At 41.4% G+C, this 26,492-nt stretch overlaps 1 protein-coding gene across 1 annotated transcript in view; it reads right to left on the bottom strand.

Moving 5' to 3' along the window:
* The window catches only part of LOC128715163 (semaphorin-2A-like), a 221,634-nt gene extending 195,550 nt beyond the window's left edge, over window positions 1-26,084 (bottom strand). The window contains exon 1 of the mRNA XM_053810045.1: window positions 25,880-26,084. Within this exon, the coding sequence (XP_053666020.1) occupies window positions 25,880-26,084 (205 nt within the window). The remainder of the gene's footprint in view (window positions 1-25,879) is intronic.
* Between the last annotated feature and the right edge of the window lie 408 nt (window positions 26,085-26,492).

The raw sequence follows: 26,492 nt of genomic DNA, 5'->3' as shown, positions 1-26,492 counted from the left end.
GGGGTGGCGAGAAATTGTGGCAGCTTTTCCGCACGAATAATTTTGCAAACCACTTGCAAGCGCTGTAAAAGGGATCCGGTGCCGATTCGCAAAACCTTCGCTGCTGAATGACGTACACGCATCAGTATACGGAACAAACGGGTTTGGGAGATCTCAGCGCTCGGTTCCATATGGTCGGGGATGTTTCGGAGCGTTTTTCACGCGACGGGCGGTGGTGGTCTTTGTGCAAAATTATGGTGAAAAACCCCAAAAGGCAACAAGTCGTACGGAGCGAGAGCACACTCATGCACAAAGCCTAACACCCCTCAGAGCCCGGGGGGCTCGCTGTTTGGCGATGTTCGATTTAATGATCTGTGAAAGGGAATGCTTGGGTAAGTGGGAGTTAACCGAACGGTTTGGTTGCTGGGTTTCGATTTTGCTACGGGAAAATACGGAACGTGGAACGAAATTTTCCAGCAGCCATTTTGAAATCTCTTTCGCTGTGTGCTAAGGGTGAAACGATTTAAGAGACTGTTTTTTTCGTAGGATCGGTTGCCTGGTTGCAGCAGGACACAAGCCACATGTTGCCAACGCAGAGCCCGGTGAGTGGGCGTAAAATTGGGTCGAACGTCACCTACCATCGTTTACCACAAAAAGGTTGTGTGCCTGGAGGGGCCGTTACAAAAACATCCCACCTGAGATGGGCCTTTCCCGTTAGGGTCGGGTACGATCCACTAATAAATCAGAACCTACTACCGACCAGAGCAGTACGGTAGCCGTACGTACCCAAATTGAGGAGAAAAAGATGGGCTCGAAGCTGGTGCACTAGCCCTTCGCAAAATGGGAACTGAAATCATTTCTCTCGCGACGTTCAAGTTCGAAGGTGATGGAGATTTCTTTTATGCATGAAGCCTTGTCGGGAAGCTCAATTTTCGGCATCCACACGTCGGAGCACCGGTCAGCCAGGGTGACAGAGATGAAGCATCGGTTACTATGGTACTCTGGGCTGGAGTGTACTGGGGATCGCCTCATCTTCACACCCGTGGGACCCACTCGTCATGTAGGATATCCCATTTTCCCTGGTCTAATATCCCAAACACGACACTCCGATACGGTCGATTTGGAGACCGTTCGAAGAATTACTAACCACTTCGGCAGGTTGAGTTTACCTGCCTCAGGTTGCCAAGGGATAGCACCACACGCACCGCAGCATCAATACGCATGTGTCTTGATGCCACTGTACGCTGTGTGGATGCCCATTCCTGTTGCTATGCCCGTTTTCTGAGTCGAAAACGGAAAATGGGGAATAGGATGGAAACAATGCGTATACATAAAACATTACACTGACGGACCCACACCAACCCATGCATAAGTTATAAAGTCTGGCAGCACTGCTTCATCACACAATTCCCAACGCCCAAGGGAGACACAAAAATCAAGAGGCTTTGTGTGCACCAAGCTAAAAGTACAAAGCATTGTTACACACCGCGAAATAGAATTAATAAAACTTACAGTAGCAATTGGGTTATCAAGCAGTTTCATTTATCCTTGAGATATCTTGAACGGTTCAAAAATCAAATCAAAACATTAAAAGAATGAAAATCTACTTATCACGACATAGTGTATACTATAAACTTATGGAAAAAAGCAGATTGTGTTTACATTTGATATTGCAAGGAGTTCTTAGAAATGCCTACCTACGAATAATATGAATGTTGTATTTTCTATTGTAAACGACGTTATGAGCAAAAAAATCGAATAAGTAAGCTATATTTACATAATATCACAATCTCAATGAATCATAGGGTGAGGATTCGTAAATATAACTTGCTTTAAATCAACATATTTTATGTTGAATGTTATACATTCTTCATCCTTCATCAAAATTTAGTGAGTAAATAAAGTTCACCTTCCACTACAAGGGGTGCTCTGGATAGGGAAGAATGAATGGAAAAGCGCGTTCAAGAAAATGCGCATCGAGCAAAGGTCAATTATGGGCGACCATTGCTTTTATGGGCGGGAAGGCTTAAATCTTCGTCCATGCCTAATCCTTACCGTCATACTCATGCACATACACGTTCGTCGCAGGTGCTATACACACTATTCATTATTAGCCCCGACTGGTTCTATGCTAATCCTTTTCGCAATTTAACCTTTCCGGTTCCGGCAAAGAATATAGATTCTTCCATTTACACTCATTCCCCAATAAGGAGGGAAAAGCTCTCTCATACCAACTGCTCCAAACACCAGCGTGTCTTGGGCAGGCCATTTCCTGCAGGAACCAATTTTTGGTGGAAAAGTGTAAGGCAGCGAACGCCCTTCTGTACTTGGACGATAATTATAAGTCGGTGGTTTAGCGTTGGTTACAACACATACACACACTACATGCTGGACGTCTGAATACGAAATTTTAACGAATTACAAACAATGCGAAAAACACATGCTACGGGAAATATATTAGTTAATGTGGGAATGTGCTATGCCGTGTTTACTTTCCAGTGCGAATTTATTTGCCACGAAAGAGTGTGCCTGCAGTAACTCATTGCAAACGGAAAAGCGATTTCCCTTCCTCGAACAACGGAAGGATTATGTTTCGTGGTTCATATTGTGTCACACAACACAAGGAAAAAATACGGTTTTGTTCCCCAAACTAAAACCTCAATAAAACTGCAGCAGATCAGCAACTGTTTCAAAAAAAAAAAAAAGAAAAACCCTTTTCATAGACGATGAGCGAGAAAAATATGTTTCCTCACAGTAAGAAAGCGACTACGACTTCACAAATCGTGTCCTTCCTCGTTGCCTACTATCCGGGGTAGGAAAATTGCACAATTTACACCAATTATCGCTAATTATTTTAATTAAATTAAATGCTTCCTTTCCTTGCGGAGAGCGATTGCACAAGAAGTCACACCGCGCTATGTTTACTGCCGTCACTTGTATTTGTTATTCCCGCTGACCGGGGAAGGAAAAGGTTAAATTCTGCGACTTTTTCCTACCACCCATCGTCGCACAGTTGAGCTGAGAAGAAAAATCGCACAGCTTTACCCACCGACGTCCCCAGGTGTGAACGGAAGCGAAAGCGAAACCCAACAAAAAAATGCTCTTTTCATGCACCAAAGAACATTTGGCACAGGATGCTACGTTTTAGTGGTGCCGATAAGCGCGAGTTTTTTTTATCCACTACCGGACGAGTAGGGCCTCATGCAGAAGCCAAGAAATCATTAGCGAGCGGGAGACGATGCGGAATGTCACTTTTATAATCTAATTTGGACTGCATCGTTTGCTTGTAAACCATGACTGGACAGCTAGGGGCAATGGTTTCACTGAAACGTACAAATTGCTTCTCTTTTAATTATGATCTGAATGCAATTATGGGTCTGATTATTTGATTAAATATGTAAACAATTCAGAGCTTCCAAGCTGGTCCAAGTAATAAAATTGTAGATATTATGGAGAACTCATTCATTATATATGGCATTTCATCTCATAAATATATCTAGATAAAATAGAACGCCATGAACAACACACTATAAGTTCAAGAAATCTTATCACATAACTAAGGATATATCACATAACACACAGGATATTAGAAATACCTCGAACTATTTCGGTACGCATTAATTTGTTGCAGTGCATCAAGGCAAAGCAAGCCTATGTAAACCTTCGGCTTCAAATCATGGGATAATCATGCACACAGAATGTCCTGCAACAAACGATAACCCATAAACAACGGAACGATAGAGCCCTCAACGTAAAAGTCAACCACCATCTAGTGGATACTATCGTCCACTTCTGTGGTCCGTTTTGCCGTGGATAAACTTTTCCTAGTTTGTGCTATTGTTTAACTCATAAAACATTTTTTGGTACATAAAACACATTGCCCGTAACAGGGTGTCTTCCATTCTCATCCAACAAGCCGCGGAAAGGCTTTATTAACAAACTCTTTCCGAGTGAAATGTAATAGGAAAAGTTTTGCTTGTCATGAGGCTATATGGATTCATTTCCCTTCCATTCAATGGTTTTTATTCACGTGTTTTATTCTGTTAGCATTAATTCTAAGCTCAATTTCGCGCTCTTGCGTTGGTCGCGTGATGTCGTTAGAAGTTGGTAAGGATTAGATAGAACCGAATCGATTAAATAGAAAGAGCTGTTAATTGCACATTGTTGATGCATTGGGTTGTGATGGTGATTTTTCGCAATGGTAGTGCAAAACTATATAATACAAGATAATTGCTGGAAGGATCTTTATTACTCACTGACTCACTGAAATGTTAATAGAAAAGGATGAACGAACCTGAAAAGAAAAATAATGGATTATTAGTAAATTATTAACACACGCAATATTGTATAAATAAAATACAGACGATATAACAAAATTCTTCAAATAATATGTACCTGACCTGCCTAACCTAAGAAACCCGACTAAACATCAATAAAGAATTGATATAAATAAATGAACAGATAGATGATAAATACTATATAATAGCAACTTAATAAAAAAAATCCAAATTTAATCCAGCACGTTTTTAGAATAATTTCTCCAAGTTTCTCTCAATGAAGTTCTCTCACTTTCCACTTTAAAGGTTAACAGCTTCTATGAGTGGAAAGAAACCTTATTAGTTTACATACTTTCTATCATACCGCAACCGATGCAAGCGTTGAAATACACGTGAACAATTATTTTAATTGCAATAAAATTAATGTCTTTCCCAACGCAACGCGCCGAACGCAACAAAACGCGTTAAATTACGTGCCTGGCCCGGAAGAATTCGCGCATCAACAGCAAACAAGAACGCGTCCTGCCGTTCCCTAAATTGGATGCAAATTAGAGCAAACTCGTACGGGTGATCCTTTTTGCCACCAGCAGTATTGCACTGAACCTTCTTTCTTACTCGTTAAAAAACACGGAATCAAATCAAACGCACAACGTTTGCACCATTGCACGATTGGTGCGCAGAACCGAACGATAATCAGTACCACGCATATACACACGTACCACTCGATCCAAACGGATCGAAAATTATCCCAAAATGCGAAATGAGACCCACCGTATCGTTTGTTCGCCGCTTCACGGTACAAATTGTGCACCGAAACTCAGACCCAGTCTTAATGCAAACTGTTGATTTGCTGCGCGTCCAATATTGGGGCAAAGCGCAATCGCTTCGGCACGAGTACCAACCGGCTTTGGTTGGTTGACCGCCTCGCGGGCCGGAGCAAATGAGAGGCTGGACACATGCAGCTTGTTTGGTTGGAAATTAATTTTCAATTCGCAATCGTGCTGTACACGTCTGGCACCAGAAGTCTGCTACGGCCAAAGTCATACACATACCACAACGGGCACATCAGCAGTGCAGTTGCTGCCCGGGCGTGGAAACATAAGTTTCAATTAGTACCGAAACCGGAAATCGATCGAAACAATCAACACGCGCGCTCGGATGGCGGTTTTCGGAAGATGAAGTGGAACGGGACGGGAATTCGTGCCCAGATAGTGGTGCCTGTGTGTTCGTGGTTTTCGATAGGATAATGTTTTCTCTAAGAAGTAGCCTTTCAATCTCGTTTTTTTTGTTTGGATGGGAGGTTTTTGATCAAATTGATTTTAAATCAGGCGGCGAGGCCCTGCACGCTGTTGCAGCTGTGTGCGGAATGCTTATATTGCACTGCTTCGGAGGAAATGAGATGATTTTAAAAAAGAGGTTGAATTAATGGGGCCACATTTTCGGGGAGAGCGATCGGCAGGGCAGTTGGCAGTTATGCTAATATAATTGGGATTAAAAAGTAAAAGTTGTTTTATGAGTTTCCCCTATCCTCGTTCATTGATTCGATAAGTAAAGTTGGTTAATTTAAACAGTCGGAAATATATTGAAGCGCATTTTCAGTAGTTGTTTTGTTAAAAAATTGCATTATTATGCAAATAAATTTTCTCAGCAAGGTTGAGGGGGTGGCAAACGGACGTACGACTATTGATACATTATTTCTATAAAACATAAGTACAATCGGTACAGAATTAGACAGTGTATCGATTTAAAACATTTCGCTTCAAGTTTGCTGTTTTTTATTCACCTTTTGTGTAGTGGCCTAAGGATAACGAGTAAGTTTCCAGTGCTTTTCATTTTATTTATTATTATTATTATTTTTTTTTTATTCAATAAGAACGGCCAGGCCGTATTGCTTACAACTAATGGGGAAGCTTAATCTAAGACAAATTTCACTTCACAAACGTTTTAATTCACAAACGTTTGAAGACATTTCCTTCTCCAAACCGTGAAAGGTCACCTTATCCCGGGTGATTTTATTTATTATTTATCACATTTCATTTCATAAATTGGCCAACAAAAATTTCACTTTTTACAGATTTCTAACAACAATGACTTCTAGATCAACACCCAATTCCAAAACCAACCAAACCAAAAACCAACAAGTGACAATCGAATACTGCTAACCATTGACTATGAAGCGAGTAAAAATTACGACTGCAGCAGCAACGAGACGGGAATTATGGTAATGCAAATTTACTGACTCGGGGCTAGTCTCATACTCTGGCCATTATACCCTCACTGATCGTCACAAACAAGTTAGCGGAGTTCGATACAGTTTTGATGATGGTTTGATCACAAAGAATCAGTTACTAAAATATGATACTGTTCTGATTGCGCCACATGCAAAGTATGATTATCTGCAAGTAAATATTTCACTTCTTTGTAAATTTAGTGTAAACAAGTGGTGAATTATTCTAAATGGTGTTGATTTAATGTAATGTAATTCTTTCCTACAAGTTTCCAGAAGCATAGGAAAGTCCTGAGTAAAACCGTTCTTTTAATTGTAGGATAGAAGTCAAGTTTTCCAATGATAAAATAAATGTCATTGTTTTGTGATAAATGATGTCATTTTATTACAACACCGCCAAATATATTCAAATGTACCCCAGTAATATCTCAGTAAAATACAGATGTCCAACATAAGTTGACACATGAGTACCAGACATTAATGTCCGTAAGGCACAAGTGGTGTTTACTTTTGTGAGAAACTCTTTTATAGACCCGATAATTCATATTCGTTCATTTATTTGCCACAATTCATTCTTAGAAGTTGATGCTATCTGCTTTGTGTGTTGTACATTATTCTGCCCTTAAACATGCCTTGAATGCAACCAAATGATGTATGAATAAATATTTTATCAAATACAACGATTCACATTTAAACATAAAAAAAAAACAAAACTGTTTTAAACGATCTAGTAAAACCCCATTCATGCTTCTAACTAATCAAAGGAAAAAGATAAATACCACCCAAATCAACTGCGATAAAATAAACCAACAAAAAAAAACTTCTATCCGCAGAGTGCTAGGTGCAAGGGAATTAAAAATGAATATCCATCCTCAAAACCATCATTATATGCTAATTATGTCTAAATGCCGCACAATAACGGGTCCGGCCACTTATCTATCTTTCCACAAAGAGACCTTTCGCCTCATCGCGAGTGTTTGGTTGTGTTCCACAATAGCTGTCAAACAAAAAATTATCTGAATACACGAAAGAAAACAAACGAGCCATTCGATGCCGGCCTTAAAACATGCCACAAAAAGGCAGCAACAACTCGGACTTCACCATTCACTGTTTTAGCAAATGTGCCGGATATTATTTCTTCATAGCCATGAGGTACCTCCCTTTCCCGAGAGCGTGGGTGTCAAATTGTGCAGCGTTGAAGTTTTATTTTCCCCCCCATTTTATCTATCGGTAAGCTGTGTCGTTACTTTTTTAGCTGTCCATAATTAGTTTGTTCAACAAAAACAGCGCAACTCCCTTGGTTCGATTTGGGTTCGAACAGTTTGTAGGTAACACGCACACGAAAAGAGCGGTCGGCTTCTTCGCCTGGTGAACATGAAAAATGAAGCCGGTCACGTGATGGTGAATAAAATATAATCAATTTTAGTACCATTCGCTCGTCGCAACAAAAGTATCGTTTTTATTTCGACGCTGTGCAACCGATGTATGGTGGAAGTTCTACGGAATTACCAAAAATCGATACTATCCGATATTCTGTTTCGAAATATGCACCGGTAGGTGACGGTAAAAAGTGGACATAAATTAACCATCGTTTGCCCTCATTTTTAGTTTAGCTGCGCTGCTTAGTGAAGACATTTGGCCGGTGACAAGCAATGAAGGGAACTCGAAATGGTTCAACGATGACTAATTTCAGATAGTGCCTTCTTGAATCGGCTGGAGCAGTACAAGATCAACTCTCGACGGGAATGTTGCGTGACTCACGCACACCGCCTTCAACACTCTACTGTTCGCATTAAGCACCAAAGGTTTCTTTGTGGTGTCCACTACCAGTTGTGCGTCTGAAGCGCTGGACATGTTATTTGTCCCTTTCGGCTTTAAACTGATATCCAACCGTTACATATCGGGCAGTGTGTGTCTACATTCCATCAAACTGAGCGGAGTATAACATGTCGCCCAATTAACTTTCAATTAATCTGCTCATGCAAACCCGTCACTCGCAGACAGCGTGCTGACGTGATATGAGTACCCATGCTCACCCACAGACAGAGCAGCGGTGGTGTAAGTAATTCCCCGTATTGTCCAGGTCTAGCATGTTAAGTGAACTCTTTGGTGTTGTACCATTGAAAAATGTCTTCCTGTCAGTTGAGTACTACTACTCAGCTCACAGCTACGGTTGATCACCAACAAAGAGTCTATACCACTATCATCATCATCATCATCATCATTATCAACATGATCCTTCCAACAGCAATTGCAACCCGGCCGCTGCAGCCAGAATGCATAAATCAATCAAAATTAATTGGCACATCAGTGCAATTGATGCGTTCTGTCTCTGTGTCCCTGCCAGTATTCACAATTCACCGGTTGCACACCAAGGCACATCAGCTGCTGTAGTGCACCCTAACGGTGCTCGTACCATTATCATCCGGGAGCAATTCATCCGTTTGCATGATCAGCAAGCAGCGGGTGCATTTGTTTCTCCCCGCAAGGGACTAACGATTTTACTGACTGGACTTTCTCGCTGATTGACTGCCGATTTGCAGCGTCTGAGGCAGGGTTCTAGTGGGTCAATCGTTTTAACAACCAACCGCAGCAGCCACGGGCACCGTTCCGTTCCGTTCAGGCAGGCAACTTTAATGTTAAGCCAATCCATTAGCGGAAGCAGAATAGGGCCATGGGTCGCCAAGTGGTCGCAATCGGAAATAGAATTGGAGGCATAGAAACGCCAATGCTCGCACATGGTCATTAATCGTTGTTTCAACTCTCCCGTCGCGAAAAGCACGAAGTTCCCCTCCATTTGGATACCAAACATAAAGATGACACCAGATCCAACTAGAAATTCTCCCTCTCTGCATATGTGGCTATGTTCATTTCAACAATAAATACTCACAATAGAACGACATTTGCTATCCGTCCGGTGGCGAGCATAAAAATACCGTCCAGCAAAACACATATAACCACCTGGACAACACATAATCACCACACAGTGGGTCATCGATTTTGTACCCTTCCGTGAAATGACTTTGTCGTAACAATAACTCCTGTCTCCCGATACGGGTAGCACAAAGGACATCATGAGGTTCCCGGCCAGAGAAGACGCTTTGCTTACAGAACAATGCCAACAACAACAACAAAACCCTCATATCTACCGTACCCGACTGACCGAATGTCCCTGTCAATGTCCTTGCAACACCACATACACACACACACACACACACCAATACTAGTAACCATCATTGTCAACAGGAGGAAGACAAAACCCGGTGCACTCTTTTTCTCGAGATCGATGAGCGCAACCAATAGTGGTGGGCCCTGTCCATAAACTGCATTTACTCCACGGTTCCACGCCAATGAACCGCGGCAAATAGTGGGCAACGTCCAAGGGTCAGCAACACAAACGTCCCAGGCATGTCTCTTTTAAGTACACACTGAAAAACAACAATGGTTGTGCCGCTTCTGCTCCGTTTAAGGACGACGACTAGGCCGGAGGAATTGTTTTTTTTGTCTTCTACCTCATGCTATCCCGGAAGGTGCTACAAAAACTGTCACGTTTCGTACGAGCACGAGGTCATTTGGTATGGTTCAGGGTTTTTGTATTCGAATGGCTCGTACTAGTACTTTTTCTGTTTCATCGCCTTTGTTTTTGTATGATAAGTTTCCTCACAGGGGATTCCTAATGGAAATCAATAATATTGAGCAATCCTATTTATGGTTTGTTTAACTATTCAACGATTGAATGTGATAATTAAAATGAAAATCAATACAGAACTCGTGACAGACTAAACATACAAATAAAAGCACTGAGTTTTATATCGTTTTCCAATAGTTTGCTCTTTTTTAATTCTTTGAACGTTGTACATTGACACAAGTAAATCGTTACTTGGCATGATAATAAGAGCAATAGTAGTGTTAAACATAGTGCTATTTATTAACATAATATATATATATATATATATATATATATATATATATATATATATATATATATATATATATATATATATATATATATATATATATATATATATATATATATATATATAAGCATAAATTGAATTTATGTTATTTCGTAAATGAATTTAATGAATATTTGAATTTATGAAATTTCGTACGCCAAAATATCCCTATCTTACAACCTGTTATTTATCAAGTTTACTTTAAAACATTCAACATGGTTATTTAAGAATGACGAATCGTGTCATTTTCAAGTCATAAGACAGGCTTGGTCGTCTATGAAATAACAAAGAGGAAATGAATTTTTATTTGTTTCATATCACCAGTTTCAATGAAAACCAAATGGAAATTGTGCTTATTTTGGAGTATTCCAAGATGAACTAGAAATTTTCACGCTATTTGGACTAAGATTTAGTACCCCTGGGATACAAATGGCCATCGACACCGATGTTTTATAACTAAGTACATGGATGTTGACTGTAAACTTACTAATTAGTTGCACATTACTGAAAATAATACACACATCAACGAGATACAAGAAGAAAAAAACCTACATGTACATAGATCGTCAAAACTCATAACTCCAATAGAATTCCCAAACAAAGATAAATTCTTCAGATTGAATTTTACTAGGTACGTCGCGTAAAAAAAATCAAACGTAATAGTAATTTCTTCATCATAAACGCGTGTTAGTAATGGAATTATACATCTTCGATGTTTGTAGTTCAATTCCAGAAAAAAATAGGGAAAATTGAAAATAAATAGACGCATACACATTCGGACTGAAGAGACTGGATGACGATAGCAACCTTAACATGCATGTCCTTCACGTGTGCTTCATAGTAGTAACAGTAACATAAAGTAATTAAGATTACAAAAAGGGTTTCTTCAAAAAGTCTGACTACAAAAGTATCAAAAGACTTTTGCATTGGTTGAGAAAGCATTTAATTTCCTTCTTGCAAGGTTTGTAACAAGCGAATTGTACGGCAAACCAACTAACCGCAATGTTAAAGTGTAACCAAATTGCTTATTCTTTCGCTTATGTCACCCTGCTCTCCGTAAGATATTTTTCACACCTTCCCTAAGATAATGCATGGTTTTTACACATAATTTACTATCTAGCTTGCGAGTTTCAAGTGGGTCGGCCGAGACACTCTCGAAACGTTTCCGTCACACGCCCAAACGTAATGGGGCCCAACAAAGGCAAACAGCAAGGCGGAGCATAGGGCACAAAAGCATACACATTTACTACTGACGCGACTGACAGAGCACACGATTGGCAAATCATATGCACAACCTCATCCCCTGCGTTAGACGATGGACACGTGTCACCCCCGCCGCAAAGCATGGGTGGTTGGCGCTTTGCAGCGAAAAGCTTTTGGTATGCAAATCCGGCCATTGTACTCCCGTTGACCGGGCGCTGAGTTGCCTTGTCAAGTGTGTTACATTCTTGGCAGCACTGTATGTTTCTACCTTACATAAGACGTGCGCAAAATGTTACCCATCGCCATCTTCGGGCCAGCAATACACAGAACGCAGACACCGATACAAAATAGTACCATGCGCGAAAGGCGTAAAAAATCCATGTTTTTCCTCCGGATGCAACCGTCCTGCCAAAGATGGAGGGAAAAACTGTCGAAAAAAAAATGATGCAAAACGGGACTCGTGCGTCTGGAATGGCTGAAAGGCGTAGAGAAGATGGTTTTCATTGTTTCCTGAAAAAAAGGAACACGCCAAGAGAATGCATTCCTCTTTCACTCATTCTTTGCTTTCGAGAGCACTTTAGCAGTACGAACCCTAATCCTTCCTTCATCCCGCTGTTGGTATACGCAGTTTGTGTAGGTTCCCGGTACACATTGGCGGCCATTAAACCGCGACGCAGTCGGCCATCTATCAATGCAACCCCTTCTAACCGGAGAACGACATTTAGCTTCTTTTTTTCTGCTGTCGCTTGTACAAATGTGGGGCTAGCTTGTGTTTTAACAACACCTACATGGATGCGCACCCATACAAACACACAGATACTACGTTGTACGGTGCAGACAGATGCATCAAAACAACGGTAAAGAATCACGTATGGCAAGCGAATCCTTAAAAGCGCTGCCAGGAATATTCACGAAACTAACACACTCGGCCGCCATACGTACGTATGGCGGCCCCTTTAGTCTAACACTTCTTCCCCAGTCATCCATCCATGCAGGCACAAGGACGTGCAGGTCCTCACACATATACATACGGCCATGTCTGAAAACAATGCACCTCGCTCGAGAGTCATTCCTCCTCCCGTTTTTCCCAATTCTTCCCTCGCACACAGCCGTTCCACAGCGTTCAGCCGGTGCACAATTTCTGCCAATGAAAATTAAAAATTGCACCGTCTTACCGAAATTGCAAGCGAAAGGGAGGCGCGTGTGCAGTCTTCTCACATATGCAGTCTTCTCTGCTAGGGTGAGCATGCATGCAAGTGCAGCAGTTTCCCTTTCGTTTGGGTTAAAATCTCGCACAAGGATTTTCATGTGCAAGGGAAACAGAAATCCCCTTGGAATCTTCCTTTTTGCGGAATGGCAGAAAGAAACAGAAAGGATAGCACAATTAAAAGGGGTATGAAAGATCATTTTACCGGTGCAGTAAGCATGGCACCCACACGGTACAAGAGGTATGCTCTCAAGTGTTTCTTTACGCCATCGATATCCTGTACCTCCTCATTGATGGAGGGAATTTGGTATTCTTTTCCTTCTTCTCTGGGGTTTTCTTCCCCTTTTCATTACAACATTTGACGACGCTGATCACACACAAACCTACACACACACACACACGTCTATGGATGGGGCCATGCCTTCTTCATTACCGCCAATGATGCACTCTATTGGTGCAGGCGTGTGCATAAAGATGCATGCAAAAAGGGTTTTTTTTTGGCTGTAAAGCCTTCCATCTGCAATGTTTCTCTCGCATCGTTCTTCGACCATTGCCAATCGCGAAAATGCTTTGCTAATGGGGCGTGTTTGGCCAAAGTAAACGTTTGTTCGCCCCTCTAGGACGACTTGCATTTTTAGCGAAAACTCCGTATCGTAACGCATTTAAGTTTAAACGGTGTGTGCTATTGCCTGAGACTTGCTCAAATACTGTCATACACATACAAAATGATTTCTAGCGTACAGGATTATGGCCGACGAAAGTGAAATTAAAAAACGAGGTTCATCGTCAGCTGTGTGAAGGTCGTATATGCAACAAAAAATAATTAAAATAATAATTCAAATGATTGTTATTTGAATTATTATAAATCTCCGAATTCATGATCTTCAGACTTCTCCAATACGAGATTCAAAACCTTCAGATGTTGTACTGCTACTGTGTATCTCAAACAAATTTTAAATTTACAGAATTTCAGCCTTTAAGCACGATTAGTTGGCAAAATTGAGGTTGTTTGTTAACCCACTTCAGCCAACCCACTTTCAAATCTTAATACCAAACGAAACTAAAAGCTTCGTAGAAATAAAGCGATTATGTACGCCATTCTCCACAAACTATTCGTTACAGTTCAAACCAATAACAAGCTTTCTTTCAAGCGTATAAAAAGCAAAACCCTCGCCGCAAAGTATCCAGAGCGTACGAGTAAGTCAAGATTTAAAGTTACCGAGTGGTTAGCCGAGCACTCCAAAATCTAACCGTTCTCCAAAAAACAAGGCCATTAAAAGCAGCACTAAATACCTGCTTTTGTATGCCAATTTAAGCCAGACTGCAAAACACACGATATGCATAGAGAACGCCGTTTTTGGTGAAACAAGACACAAGACAAGACAAGAATTAATACGTTTGCCATTTCGCGGTCAAAGCACAAGACCTATACTTTGAGATACACCTTCAGGTTTTGACTCACATAATGAAACGCCCAAGCCAGTGAGAACAGGGTGGGACGGGAACGGGAAAAAGCAGGTGGTGATGAATATTGCAGACATGTAGGTATGCGCGCCTGGCAATGACTTGAGAACACGGCCAGAAGTTCTCACTCTCGACGTTCCATTTTCGGACCAACAAATCTTCCCTCCGGTCGGACGGATGGTGGCAGAGCACTGACAGGAGCGCTAACTGACAGCCCTCGCTAACGCAACGCAAAGAAAGGGAAAGATAGCGCAGTAAATTGTGCAGTAACGTTTCCAGCTTTTCCAGAACGCAACATTTCTGGTTCGTATTGCTCAATCTTCTCCACTAGCCGTGGTTTGCCACCAACGAATGGGTTGCGTCTCGCGTCGTGTGCGTGTATGCCACTCTGTTTCGTCTATTTCTTCCCATGTCTTGTGCCGATTTTAGCTCACGGCAACCCATCTCCATTCCAGCGTGACGGAAGAGCCCGAAAATTTCTAGGAACAAAATTACGAAAACACTAAATTAAGACATGAAACGTATGAACCAGCACGCACCCACGGCAAGGGAGGTCGGTCTGGAAAGGAAAGCAACAGTGCCGCATCACAAAACACACCAAAAGGCGCCGTCAAAAAGTTAGCCAACCGTATCCATTCCTGATGACTTCATTACGACTGCACGAGTAAAGGTGAGGTCTGGCCACCACGACGGGAAATGTTAGCCAGGTCACGGGACGAGTGTAGCTCCGTGTAATCTACCTACTTCCTACGGTGGCCTCCAGCATATGGGAGGACAACACAACCAACATAAAGCAGGAATAACGATAAAAAAAAATTAACCACAAACCCAAAAGAACATGAAGCACGATCAACCGGCGAACCGTCGAGAATGTGAGCCTTAACCTTTTTACTGCCCCAAAAGCCGCCACCATCACTGGCTAGCAACGGGATCTGGGGGCGTCGCAACGCTTGTCTCTAGTCGACACAAATTATGGATAAGCAGTTCACATCCGATCCAACGAAAAACACGACGCGCACAGGTGGCAAACAGATACGCGAAAAAGGAGAACCCAAAAATATAATTGGGGAATCGAAGTCGGCGACAGGTTGTAAGAGCGAAGTTGGTGCTGGTCGGCGTCTAATTTCTTGTTTTGGTGTTCATTCCACCATCCGTATCTTGAAATTTGGGAAACGACATGTCAATATTTGGCTGTATTTGATATCTCTCCGCTATACGTTAAACACAACGAACGTCCATTTGCTACATTTTCAAAATGGGCACGACTTGATTAATAATCACAAACGAAACTCCCAACTCCAAATCGCGGAAAAACCAAACAATGTCGTGGTATTATGCAGCTCTCGCGTCCACGTTGCAATCGTTTGCATTAAGCGCTGCACAATGTTCGCAAATATTTATCCACCCTGTGCTGCGGCTGTGGTGCGCTCTCGCCACAATCCGACGGCAAAAGGCATATAAAATCGCTTATATTCTTTTCTCGTTCGCGGAGCATCAGTAGCATAAAGCAAAAACATACTTCCGAGTTCTCCTTTTTCATGTGGTGGCATTAAGCGTTTTCAAGGAAATAAAATAAGGCAAGTAGCGCATTACACGGGTTGGCTTCTCCGTTTCGCTGTCTATGGTTCTGGCGTGGGGCCAGAGATCTGGCACGATGGTGATGGTTGCATGTTGTGACTTTGAGGAATTGCTTTCGGGACGTACATTTCCGAAACGAGGATCCTTTCTCAACTTGAAATTCGCTTATAGGAAAACCGAAGCGAATTTCAAGGTAAGGTAAGGTAAGGTAAGGTAAGGTAAGGTAAGGAGACTAGCGAATGATGCACATGGATTCAATTGTGTCTAAGAACACGGCGAGTTGGGTGGAAATGTACAGCGCAGCAAATGAAACTCGAAACGTTTCTTTTGACGTTCACTGGAGCTACGCGAAATATTGCAATTCTTCTGCTTGCAGTGCTTTTTCGCAGAAATGTTCTTCGCGAGGAAAAGCGTTGGTGTTTCACCTTCAAAGTGGTACCCATTTCAGGGGTTATAAGCGAACCACGCCGATCGGTAATCTCGGTTTTGCCCAAATGGCTGATATGACGCTTTTTCCCGGCGCTTTCATTTCAAGTGCGTACAAACCGTTACTACATGCCAGCCAGCCGTCATCTTGAGTATTCGGCAGCTTGAATGCCCGAACAGCCGCAAAAAAAACACACACACCTATTGCAAAGCGCAAACATACCTTTCGCGTGTCGTCGAGCAGTATTTGTGTGTTGGAATAATTTTCCCGTCGGGTTTTTTCGTACGCTGCCTTAAATCTCTAGTGACGCTATTTTTACTTCAACGCCTCTGCGTGTCTTGTAGTGTGATGGTAGCCTTTTTCACGGAGCGGCAAAATGGAGAGTAAGAAAAAAAACCACCACCACACCGAGAGAGTACAAGCAATATTTATGTCTAAATTTACATTTATTTTAATAAAATCATTTCTTGTTATTAAAATTTATTGGCATCGCACGAACGGTACAACCCGCGGCACCGAAACGCATGCTTCCGTACGTACGTTCGTTAGAAGCAAACCCAAAACAAGTCAGTGCTCTTCGGCGCGGTGTACCCAAAATGCCGACGGCTTGTCGTGGGAAAGCATGAAACGACACACACAGAACATGCGTCTTCCGGGACGAGAGCGTTCTTGTTTGGTGTGGTGGAAAAAAGTAAAAATGAAAATCTTACTACTTTTGTCGCCTTGTTCTTTGTTCCCCATATCGAAACGCTCCTGTTTATACTACTACTTGGCAGCATGCCGACGGTACTACGAAACACCGACAACAGCGAACTTTCACCGGGGTTAATAAATTTCCATTTAGCCTGCTACCGGTACACTCGTCCATTTTCGGTTCGGATTTTGTTTTCTTGGTCGACGACCATATGAAAGCAAATCGCAAAAGCATGCCTTTACTACGTGTAGTATCCCTTTTTTAAGGGGACTTTATGTATGAAGTTGAAGCTGGCCTGGATGATTGTTGTATATGATTGCTGAGTGTAGAACGTCTAGCGACAACATAAAATCTTAAACATGTCATCATCCTTACAAAAGTACATTTAATTGATGGTTTAATCCATGAATTCCAATTTTGTCACATTTAATTATCATAAATACCTAACCGATATGATAAGGCGAACAAAACTGTGTGACAATTTTGGAAGCATTAACATGCATAATCCCTCAAGAATAAATCGGCATAAACAGACAAATAAAAAAGATATAAAATACATAAGTAAAGAAATCAAACAGCTTAGTAGTTAAAATTCATCAAATTATCACAAGAATATTAGTCACAGTGAACTTATTTTGAATTTATGATACACAATTAAGTTTTGCTCAGCAGTGGGCATTCTTTTTTAATTTCTTAACAATAATTTATAAAGCACGCTTAAACAACGCCACGATGTTAGAAACGCACATAGCAAAATTAAAAAGAGGAAGTTACTAAAATTATGTTTGTTGTTATGTTGTAGTTATGTTGTTATGTTTTTTAATTCAAATAGCAGAATTTTTAAGCGCTCAAAAGATACTTTTTCAGACAGACTAGGTGCTACAATTGATTTCGAGCTTTTTCTTTATCCCTCCCTTTATTTAAAAAAGTTATTTATTTATTCTATTTAAAAATGTCAACCATTGCGGTTTTAACAAAAAGTGTGCTTTACTACCAAATACCATCTGAAACCATTCTCTCGTGCGCAGTATTTACAAAGAAAGGAAACAAATTGTACGATACATTGCTAGCTAACTTCCGCAGGATAATAACCAAATATCCCACAAACTATATGCAAGAACCTTTTGTAAATGTTTTTTTTTTGTTAAAAAATGAAGAAATATTCCCACAAAAGCGTGAAAAAATAGCATAAAAAAAAGGATAAATATCTGCACGAACGACCCTTCCGAAATCATCCGAACGCAACAAGAGCAGAGGAGCACCAGAGGAGAAATAAAGTAATCAAATCAAAATGGTAATTTCGCGCGCACGCTTCACCTCTCGTAATGGGTTCCTGCCAATTTCTGAATCCAAGTCGGGGCGCGAACCAGCCATCGAGGCGGCTTCCTTCACACCTAGCCACATTTTCCTTGCTAACATTGCGCCTTACTTGAAGGTATTCTAAAGTATTGCAACACACCGAGAGGACACAGCCACGCCGTCGTATTTCTAGCAACCTGAGGTCTTCCGTTTTCGCTCTTTCTATCGTCACAACGCCCCAAACTCCCATGGGACGACGTTTGGACGAAAAGACGCAAAAATGCCTACGACCGAAAGATGAAATCACATAAAACATAAATCCGTCTTAATATGATTTTACTCCTTTTTGTTTCACTCGTCCTCGCTCGCTCGCTCGACGCGTGTGGACGTTTCTAAGACGTCCTGCCTCCTTTCGGGAAGGTGTGAAAGACGGCCGACGGGTAGTTGTCGTTTTCGCACTTTTATTTCATGTCACACGCATATCATAAAGGGATCAGTTCGCCGCTACACCAAAAACGGACCGTGAAAGACGTAGGAGCACGATATGTGGTGGTGTATCCTGCCACCGTGAAACCTACCGAGACGGAAGGTCCACCTTCATTAGAGTTGACGAAAGTTGGTGTAAATTTATGAGTGATTGTGTGACTGTATGCGTACGTGTGTTAAGCCGTTACAGTGCCGCTGTTCCAGACCAAAACCAGCACTAGGCACGGGAGAAAATGTTTCCCTCGTACACACTCCTGTGCTCTACGAGCCTTTTAGTGGGATTACATTTTGCTCCACATCGACCAAACTGTGACCGAACACTGTTTGCGTCCTCTTTCGAGTGCAAACCGGCGAAGATCCGCGTTCGCGTGCTTTTACACCGTAGTACTAAAAAAAAGGAACGAATTAAAGGGATGTAAAGGGGACCATATCCCTTCATAAAAAAAAAAACTACAAAACAGGGAGCCGATTTCATCACCCGATAACCAACCGCCGTGTACCGATGAGAAACGACCGTAGTTTAAAACAAAATCGTGCCAACATTATATCCCGATTACCACCACTGCATGCTCCTCCACATGCTGTAGCAAGGGCATGTGACCTTTCTTCTAGTTGAAAACGAGGGAATAATATCCTTCCCCCTTCTATAGGTATCCTCCTTCGGCAGGCAAGGGTTAATGTTAGTGGCGCGCGTGGAATAAATCTGATGTGCGAGCCCAGTTAATCCGATCGTTTCTTCTTGTTTCTGCGTTCGTGTGTATGAAATTTTCATCTTCTCTATTGTATTACTTAGGTATGCGTCAGTGTTTGAGAAATTTTCATAAGTCTTATTTATGTAGATCGTTCGTTTGCCTTCCGCACGCACTACCGCCCCAAAGAGTTTATTTTTTTGTGCTCTACTTTTATGTTGTTTTACTGATAAAATAAAAGGGTTTTAGCAGTGGAACGATTGGAATGTTTCAGCTGAAGAACGCAGGAAGCTCACCACACTTGGGCGCGGGCACGTTGGCACTTTGGTGTCAAGTTAATTAATTTACATCCCATCTACGCAAATGTAACATTCCTATCCGAAATGAGAAGCATGCACGACCCATCAAGGTATCTGATCAAGAATGGGATAGTTACGATATTCTGATAAATATGAAAACCTTGTACCATTCTTCTATACGCCAGACAGGTGGAAAGGAATATGAGAATATTGTCTGATACGTGTAGGAACTAGAATCCGGCTCATGTAACTCGAAACTTGTTTGTGATTTGATCCACAACAACATCTTTTATATTCACACTGTTACGCAGGAAGATTTCGACATGAAAATCGGAATCCGCGAGCTAAAGTAAGTTTAACACAGTTGCTTTATGCCACTACAAAGAGATGTCATTATTATGACTATTAAAAGAAAACATGGATTGGTCGACGACCGCGCTCGACTGTTAGTGGGTTAGAGGACTCTTGCAGTGGACCAAATCCGCGAAGCGGTTTTAGAGTCTGTTAAGCAAAAAGTAAAATATAAAAACTTCAAAGACTATATCCGAACAAAAAGTTTAATATGTTTTAATTTAAAAACTATCACATTAAACCCAAGGGCAACGCAAGGGCCACGGTTATCAGTACTCTGGAAAAAAAATCAAACTAAATGAAGGGTGGGACAAGCCTGGTTTTGTATATTATGAGTTGTTCTAACTGACCAAAATTATCATCAGAGTCGTTTACAGTCAGAGCCATTCTGAAAGCAATGATTTTTCACAATAATGAGCTGAAAAATAGTTAAATTTATCGCTAAAATGCAAAGTTCTACTCAAATCGTTGAACATAACAATAAACCACATCGATGCCAATGAATCGGCCTCTTGTCGCGATGAGATACAACCCATCTTAATTTTGATTGAACAAGTTGCTGGAAATCATTTTATGGCTATGGAGACTTATTTTTACTTTGTAGTCCGATAGCCAGCATTTGAAATGAAAGTACAATAGGTATGGTATTTAGCTGTCGTTTGTAGAAAAAAACCACCATTAAATCCATGAAAGATTGATGTAATTATTTAAATATAAAAACAAATATTAGTAAGATGAAACATTCCTTAAAAGAAACAACACATAAATGTTTGTTTTGATTAATCATTTATCCAACTAGAAGAAACATACTATCTACACAAATATTCTACCAAATATTCTGGGATACAAATTCAAAGCATGTATAACGCTAATCTATAGCTGAAGCAATAAAAGCTTAAACCAATATTTATATTTAATAACACATCACACAGCGCACACGATAGACATCGTAAATTAACAAACAAGAGTTGAAATATACCACGATAAGATCCATTTTTACAGCACGCAACCTAGAAACACTTATCGTTTCCTATGTTTGTCACTGTACCGTAGAAAACCATACTTGGCAGCAGTGGTACACTTGAACGGCAAATATAAATCATCAACGCGATTAATACCAGCATAACGCGAGTATGCGTCAGCTTCGAGAGAGCCACGTCTATCGGTGGGATTTTACACAACTCCGAGGGATAAATTATGATATCGCTCTAATTAATACATTGCCGTAGCAACACGATGGCCTAGCGCCATCTATGAACAAAAAGGCGTCTGTTGCGATTGCTCTCGATTGGATATTTATAGTTTAGCGATATAATTTATGACGCCGGTCGCCTTTCTCAAATCAACATTTCACAACCCTTCTGACAGGATTAAAAAAAAAATTATCGAGGAAAACACGAACAGGTTAATTATTTTCTATCCTAAAAAACCTTCCATCTATCATTTCGGAAAGTTTCGATTCATTACAATATCGAAGCAACATCGACGGATCCCACCGGTCGACGCAGGTAGTGGTAAGAGCAGCAATTTGTACCAGCCTTACGTGGACGTTTTGTACACCGGCCTTAGAATGGAATACAAAAAAAAACCACTACACCGTCTATACGATATTATTTATAGCAAAGTGGCACGCAACGATCGTATACATATCCGTCGCGAACAATCAGACTGAGCCTCTTTTCCTCTAAAGGCAACATCCGAAAGCGACGATGGCAAATACCAATAATCCTCGATGTGGCTCAATTGCCCACCCGAAATCCACTGTTAAGACGCTCGGCGGGACTTTATACGTTGTGCGTGAGCTTCACTTCTGCTATGAACTGTACCGCACAGATAACGGTTGAAGTGTGTCTCGCAAATAGGAACGTCTTTTCCTTTTACGCAACAATCGATGTTTAATAGGCGCTTCCCGCACACTCTCCGATAACTGTTGTTTTTTCCGTTTCTTCAAGAGTGAAAAAAATGCCTCACCCCGGTAAGGGAATGTGTTTGGTAGCGTCCTATGCGCTAGTCTGACATTAAGCCGTCCTAAGCCTGGGACAACTTCATTATCACAATCACGGCTTACAGTCGCGCTTAACAAAGCGAGCAACAATTGACGTCTGCTTTACCGGGTAACTCGCCGCTTCGGGACTGCGAAATTAAAGCACATCGATTTCCTGCAGGAAATGCTCCTAAAACGTGACGATTTTGATAAAATGGCTAAGAAAATTAAAAACTGTATGCAAAAAAAAAACTTTATCGACACTGCTCAATGCAACAGGGCGAATGCACCAACCAGCAGCGCGCACCCGTGTTCAAACAATTTCCCAAAAGCCGAACAATACCAATCCAATATAGTTCTACGGCACGTGTCCTCAGGCAAAGACCAGTTTAGAAAACGTGTCTCGCACAACGAACCACTCGCAAGGGGACACAGTTCTAGTCCATTGCAAATGGGGTCGACCTGCAGCTACGATGATGACAAACCCTAATTTCCCGTGTCCTGTGTCCCTTCACACGCAGTAGAGAAATAATTTTTACGAAATAAACTTTCACCCATTTCAGGAAGAATAAAGTTCTAATGACAATATTTTACGACCGTCAAGGGACACGAATGGATTAGAAAATAGAGATAGAGAAAGTTTATTTTTTCATGTTCGGCCATACTTTCTCGATAGAAAATTATCACCAAACCAAACCCACTCTGACCTTCCCTTCGAAATGGTTTGGCTGGAAACTGTTGAAATCTCAACGAAGTTGCTAATCCTAAACATGATGTCAAGGTCTCGATTTGTTTGCTCCTTTCTTCGGCACCACGCATCCAAAAGCGGCGTGATCGGGTCATTTTCTTTTGTTTGCGAAAGGACCAAACGTTTCCGAGCAAATATGTCAGCGTGCACACATCACAAACATTTTCCGTCGCTTTAGTTGTGGAATATCAAACTAGCGCACCATGCGGTGTCGAAGGACGGAACGAATCGAATTCTCTCTGGCCCTTCTGGCGTCGAGAAGATTACTAGCAACAGAACGGACAAACAATCTTGAGCGGAACAAAAAAGACGGGAAGATAAACAGGACGAAAAAAGAAGTGATAACTATTTTCTCATTACGTATTTTATTGCACAAGGGACAAAAGCTGAAGGGGACATATGCTATTTTCATACAATAGACAACGTTGAACGACAGTTTTGTGATAGATGTTCTTATAAAGAAGTGAACATAAGTATTGAATGATGAAGGATGAAGGTGAGTCAATATATGAAATTATTGCTTTAATTTTTAAGAATTTTTTTTTAGCTTTTCCTATGTTCAACAGTTGACATAAAAATTACAACCAATTCTAGCATATTGAATACATCTTTTCTCGGCAAAAGTGAGAACGTACACCAAACCAGCATTTCCCGTTTAGCATTCTGACATGCTTTAAGCTGTGACTTTTGCGCAACCAGCAGTCACAGAGTTTCAATCGGTAACAGATGGATAGGGTTTAGAAATAAATCCTTCAAAATCGATTGAATCCAACCAACCCGCTCACCAACTCCACTACAACCTAAAATCCTTCTCCAGCAACGTAGCAGAGGAAGTTCAGGCGTTAGAAATCGATTTCAAATTGAAATTTGATTCACTTTACCCGTATCGTAAGCCCGCGCCCCAGACGAATCAAACCCATCCACACTCTCTAATGCGAACAGATACTGGTCGTCTAGCAAAACGCAACCAAAATTTTGCAACCGTTGACAGAAAACGCATTGCTTTCTGCTGGCGTTGTCATAAAATCGACACACTTACGCTTACGCAGAGAGGCGTGGGGCACATATTTCAACCGCAACATAATATTCCGATATGCACAAGCTGCTGCTACACATCCGGATCATCAATTGATCGTTTCGCATGCCAGATGAGCACAGCGACTATTAGCTGCAGTGTTTAAAATTTATTCATCGCAAAATTAATCATCACAAGTTACTGCTTCTGTAGGCGTTGTTTTTCCTTACATTTTTATGACGATGACTGGTTTGCGAACTCAGCTTTAGTTCTTAATCAGCCTAATGTTTATTTGTCACTTTGCAAGCAAAACGAACCATATCTGGGACGATTGAGACTTGTTTCTTACAATGTGCTCTTTTGTTCCTATCCTTCCTGTTTAGCACTAAACATTAGGCTTTTAGCAGGGAACGGTGCAATTGCAGGTTTTATGCTAAATTATTAATCTACTTCATATTTCCAACAACCGAACGATTATCAGCCTGATACGGCCTGTACATAGCAGGGATAAACAACACCGAACAAATCCTATTCATCCATCCATCGATCGTTCCTTCGGGTTGATAATATGCGGCGAGGACTAGTGGAAGGCGCACACAGCAGTGCAGCTTTTACGATCGGTTGTAAATTTTAATTTTACAACCAATCTAAAAAAGTTACGTTACCAAAAAAACGAACGAACGAACGATAGCGTGCCCGAGAACGAGTCCCGCGCGTATGCATGACTGTACCCAATTTCGTTCGCATTACAAACGCACTACAGGACCTCGGTTCGCGTCCTTGCTGGGGAAGCAACAAGCGCCAAACTTCGTTCTGAGTTGGGGAACGAGGCCAAATTTTGGGCAATTTATGATATCACTCAGCCATCCGAAAGCACAAAACTGCTGCTCACACAAGGAATCTGTGTGGTGTGAATGCGCACACTAAGGTTAAATGTGCGGTATCGGTGGACAAGAGGCTCTTAGTATAAATTGAAGAAAAAAAATGATTTTTAAAATTTATTTTACAAATAATTAATCATTTTAGAAATCAATTGTGGACGACGTAACTGTGGTATTTTTCATTCGTTTAAGAAATAAGGATTCTGGCCACGGCAGTTACATTAATAAATTGTTACTCATTGATTTCGCTCCACGCATTTGCTTCTATCAAAGTTTATATATTGACTTGGTTTTAATTAATTTTCTTTACATAATTCAGCTTCTAAGGATCGTTAGACTTCCTTCAACAGTGTTCACTGTGCACATCCACAAAAATAAAACACTAAACAGTTGGAAAGCGCTTCAAGCGTTATGGTTAGCCAAATCGTGATGCGAGTGGGTTGCTTTTTATGGCCAACCATCGACCCTGCTTCACCGCCCAAGGAACACACGCTGGCTCTGGCTGGCCAATTAAAAAACGTAGAATCGTGAAGAAAAAATCATTAGCATCCCACGGATCGGCATCGGTCGATCGTCATTTGGTCGGAAGATTTATCATCGCTGTTTGGTTTGATGCGAAGCGAATAAACACAGTTGGTTCTGGACAAAGAAGCAAAAAAGCAAACGACAGTAAAATCGCTCCTCATCGCCAGACGATCGCGGAGAGTCATAAAATTACTTCGGACATTAAATATCGTTTCCACTAGCAGGAGTGCAGTACGTATAAATGCTGGAAAGGATCTCAAATCCGCTCCGTTGATGAGCAATGATTTTGATTAAGGTTTATTTTTTTCATTTAAACCCTCACGAAACCCGAAAGCATATTTTAATGATCTTCATTACGATGAAGTTGCGGATGAAACGAGCATAAATTCGATTTGGAGCACTTTTTTGCTAGCCGTTCGCGGTCTTATTTTATGATGTTCCGTTGTATTCAAAGCTAACGACAAACCGTAAATTCAAATTCCTTCCCGAAAGTGCATCTTTATTGATGCATAATTGAATGAAATAACCGCTGCCATCAGAATTGCCATTGCCATCGATCCAAAATGCCACGATATGCTGTTGTCGCTTACCTCTGTGATGTCGTAGATGATGCTGCCCATTAAAACCGATCCCTCCGACGTTCGACTGTCCACTGCCGCAGCACGGCTGCTCGTAGTAGAAATTCCACGTGTTCTCGTAATCACCAGCACCGGGTCGGAACAGTTGCAGCAGCACGAACGCTACGGTGAGGATCGTACGCCTCGACCCATCGCTAGTTCCGCTCGTCGAGGCCATCTTCTATAAACCGGCACGGCACAGTAGAAAGCAAAGCGCGGACACTTCCCACAACCTAGGGCGAAGTGCAACCTAATACAGTATTGGCGGCCGGTCGGGAAATCCACACTTCGGGATCTTCCAAACCAGGAAACAGAACGGTTTAATACGACGCGAACTCATAAACGATAAGCTATGTCGAATGGTAATTTTTCTCTCTCGACACGGCTCTTATTTGCCTTTGCAATTTATTATCGCTCATTTGCACAAACAGCACTACCAGCGCATTAAAACATACGATCATCACCGATAGCATACGCACATGCCGATGATAATCATTATTCGAGCAGCGCGGCAAACATAAATATGCTTCTGGCCCCCCGTACGGATGATGCACACACTGGATCACTGCACAAATGGACAAAACAA

This window comes from Anopheles marshallii, chromosome 3, assembly GCF_943734725.1.
Source record: "Anopheles marshallii chromosome 3, idAnoMarsDA_429_01, whole genome shotgun sequence".
NCBI classification, from domain to species: domain Eukaryota; kingdom Metazoa; phylum Arthropoda; class Insecta; order Diptera; family Culicidae; genus Anopheles; species Anopheles marshallii.
Note: the sequence above shows the minus strand (reverse complement) of the source record. Positions and strands in the feature narration are given on the sequence as shown.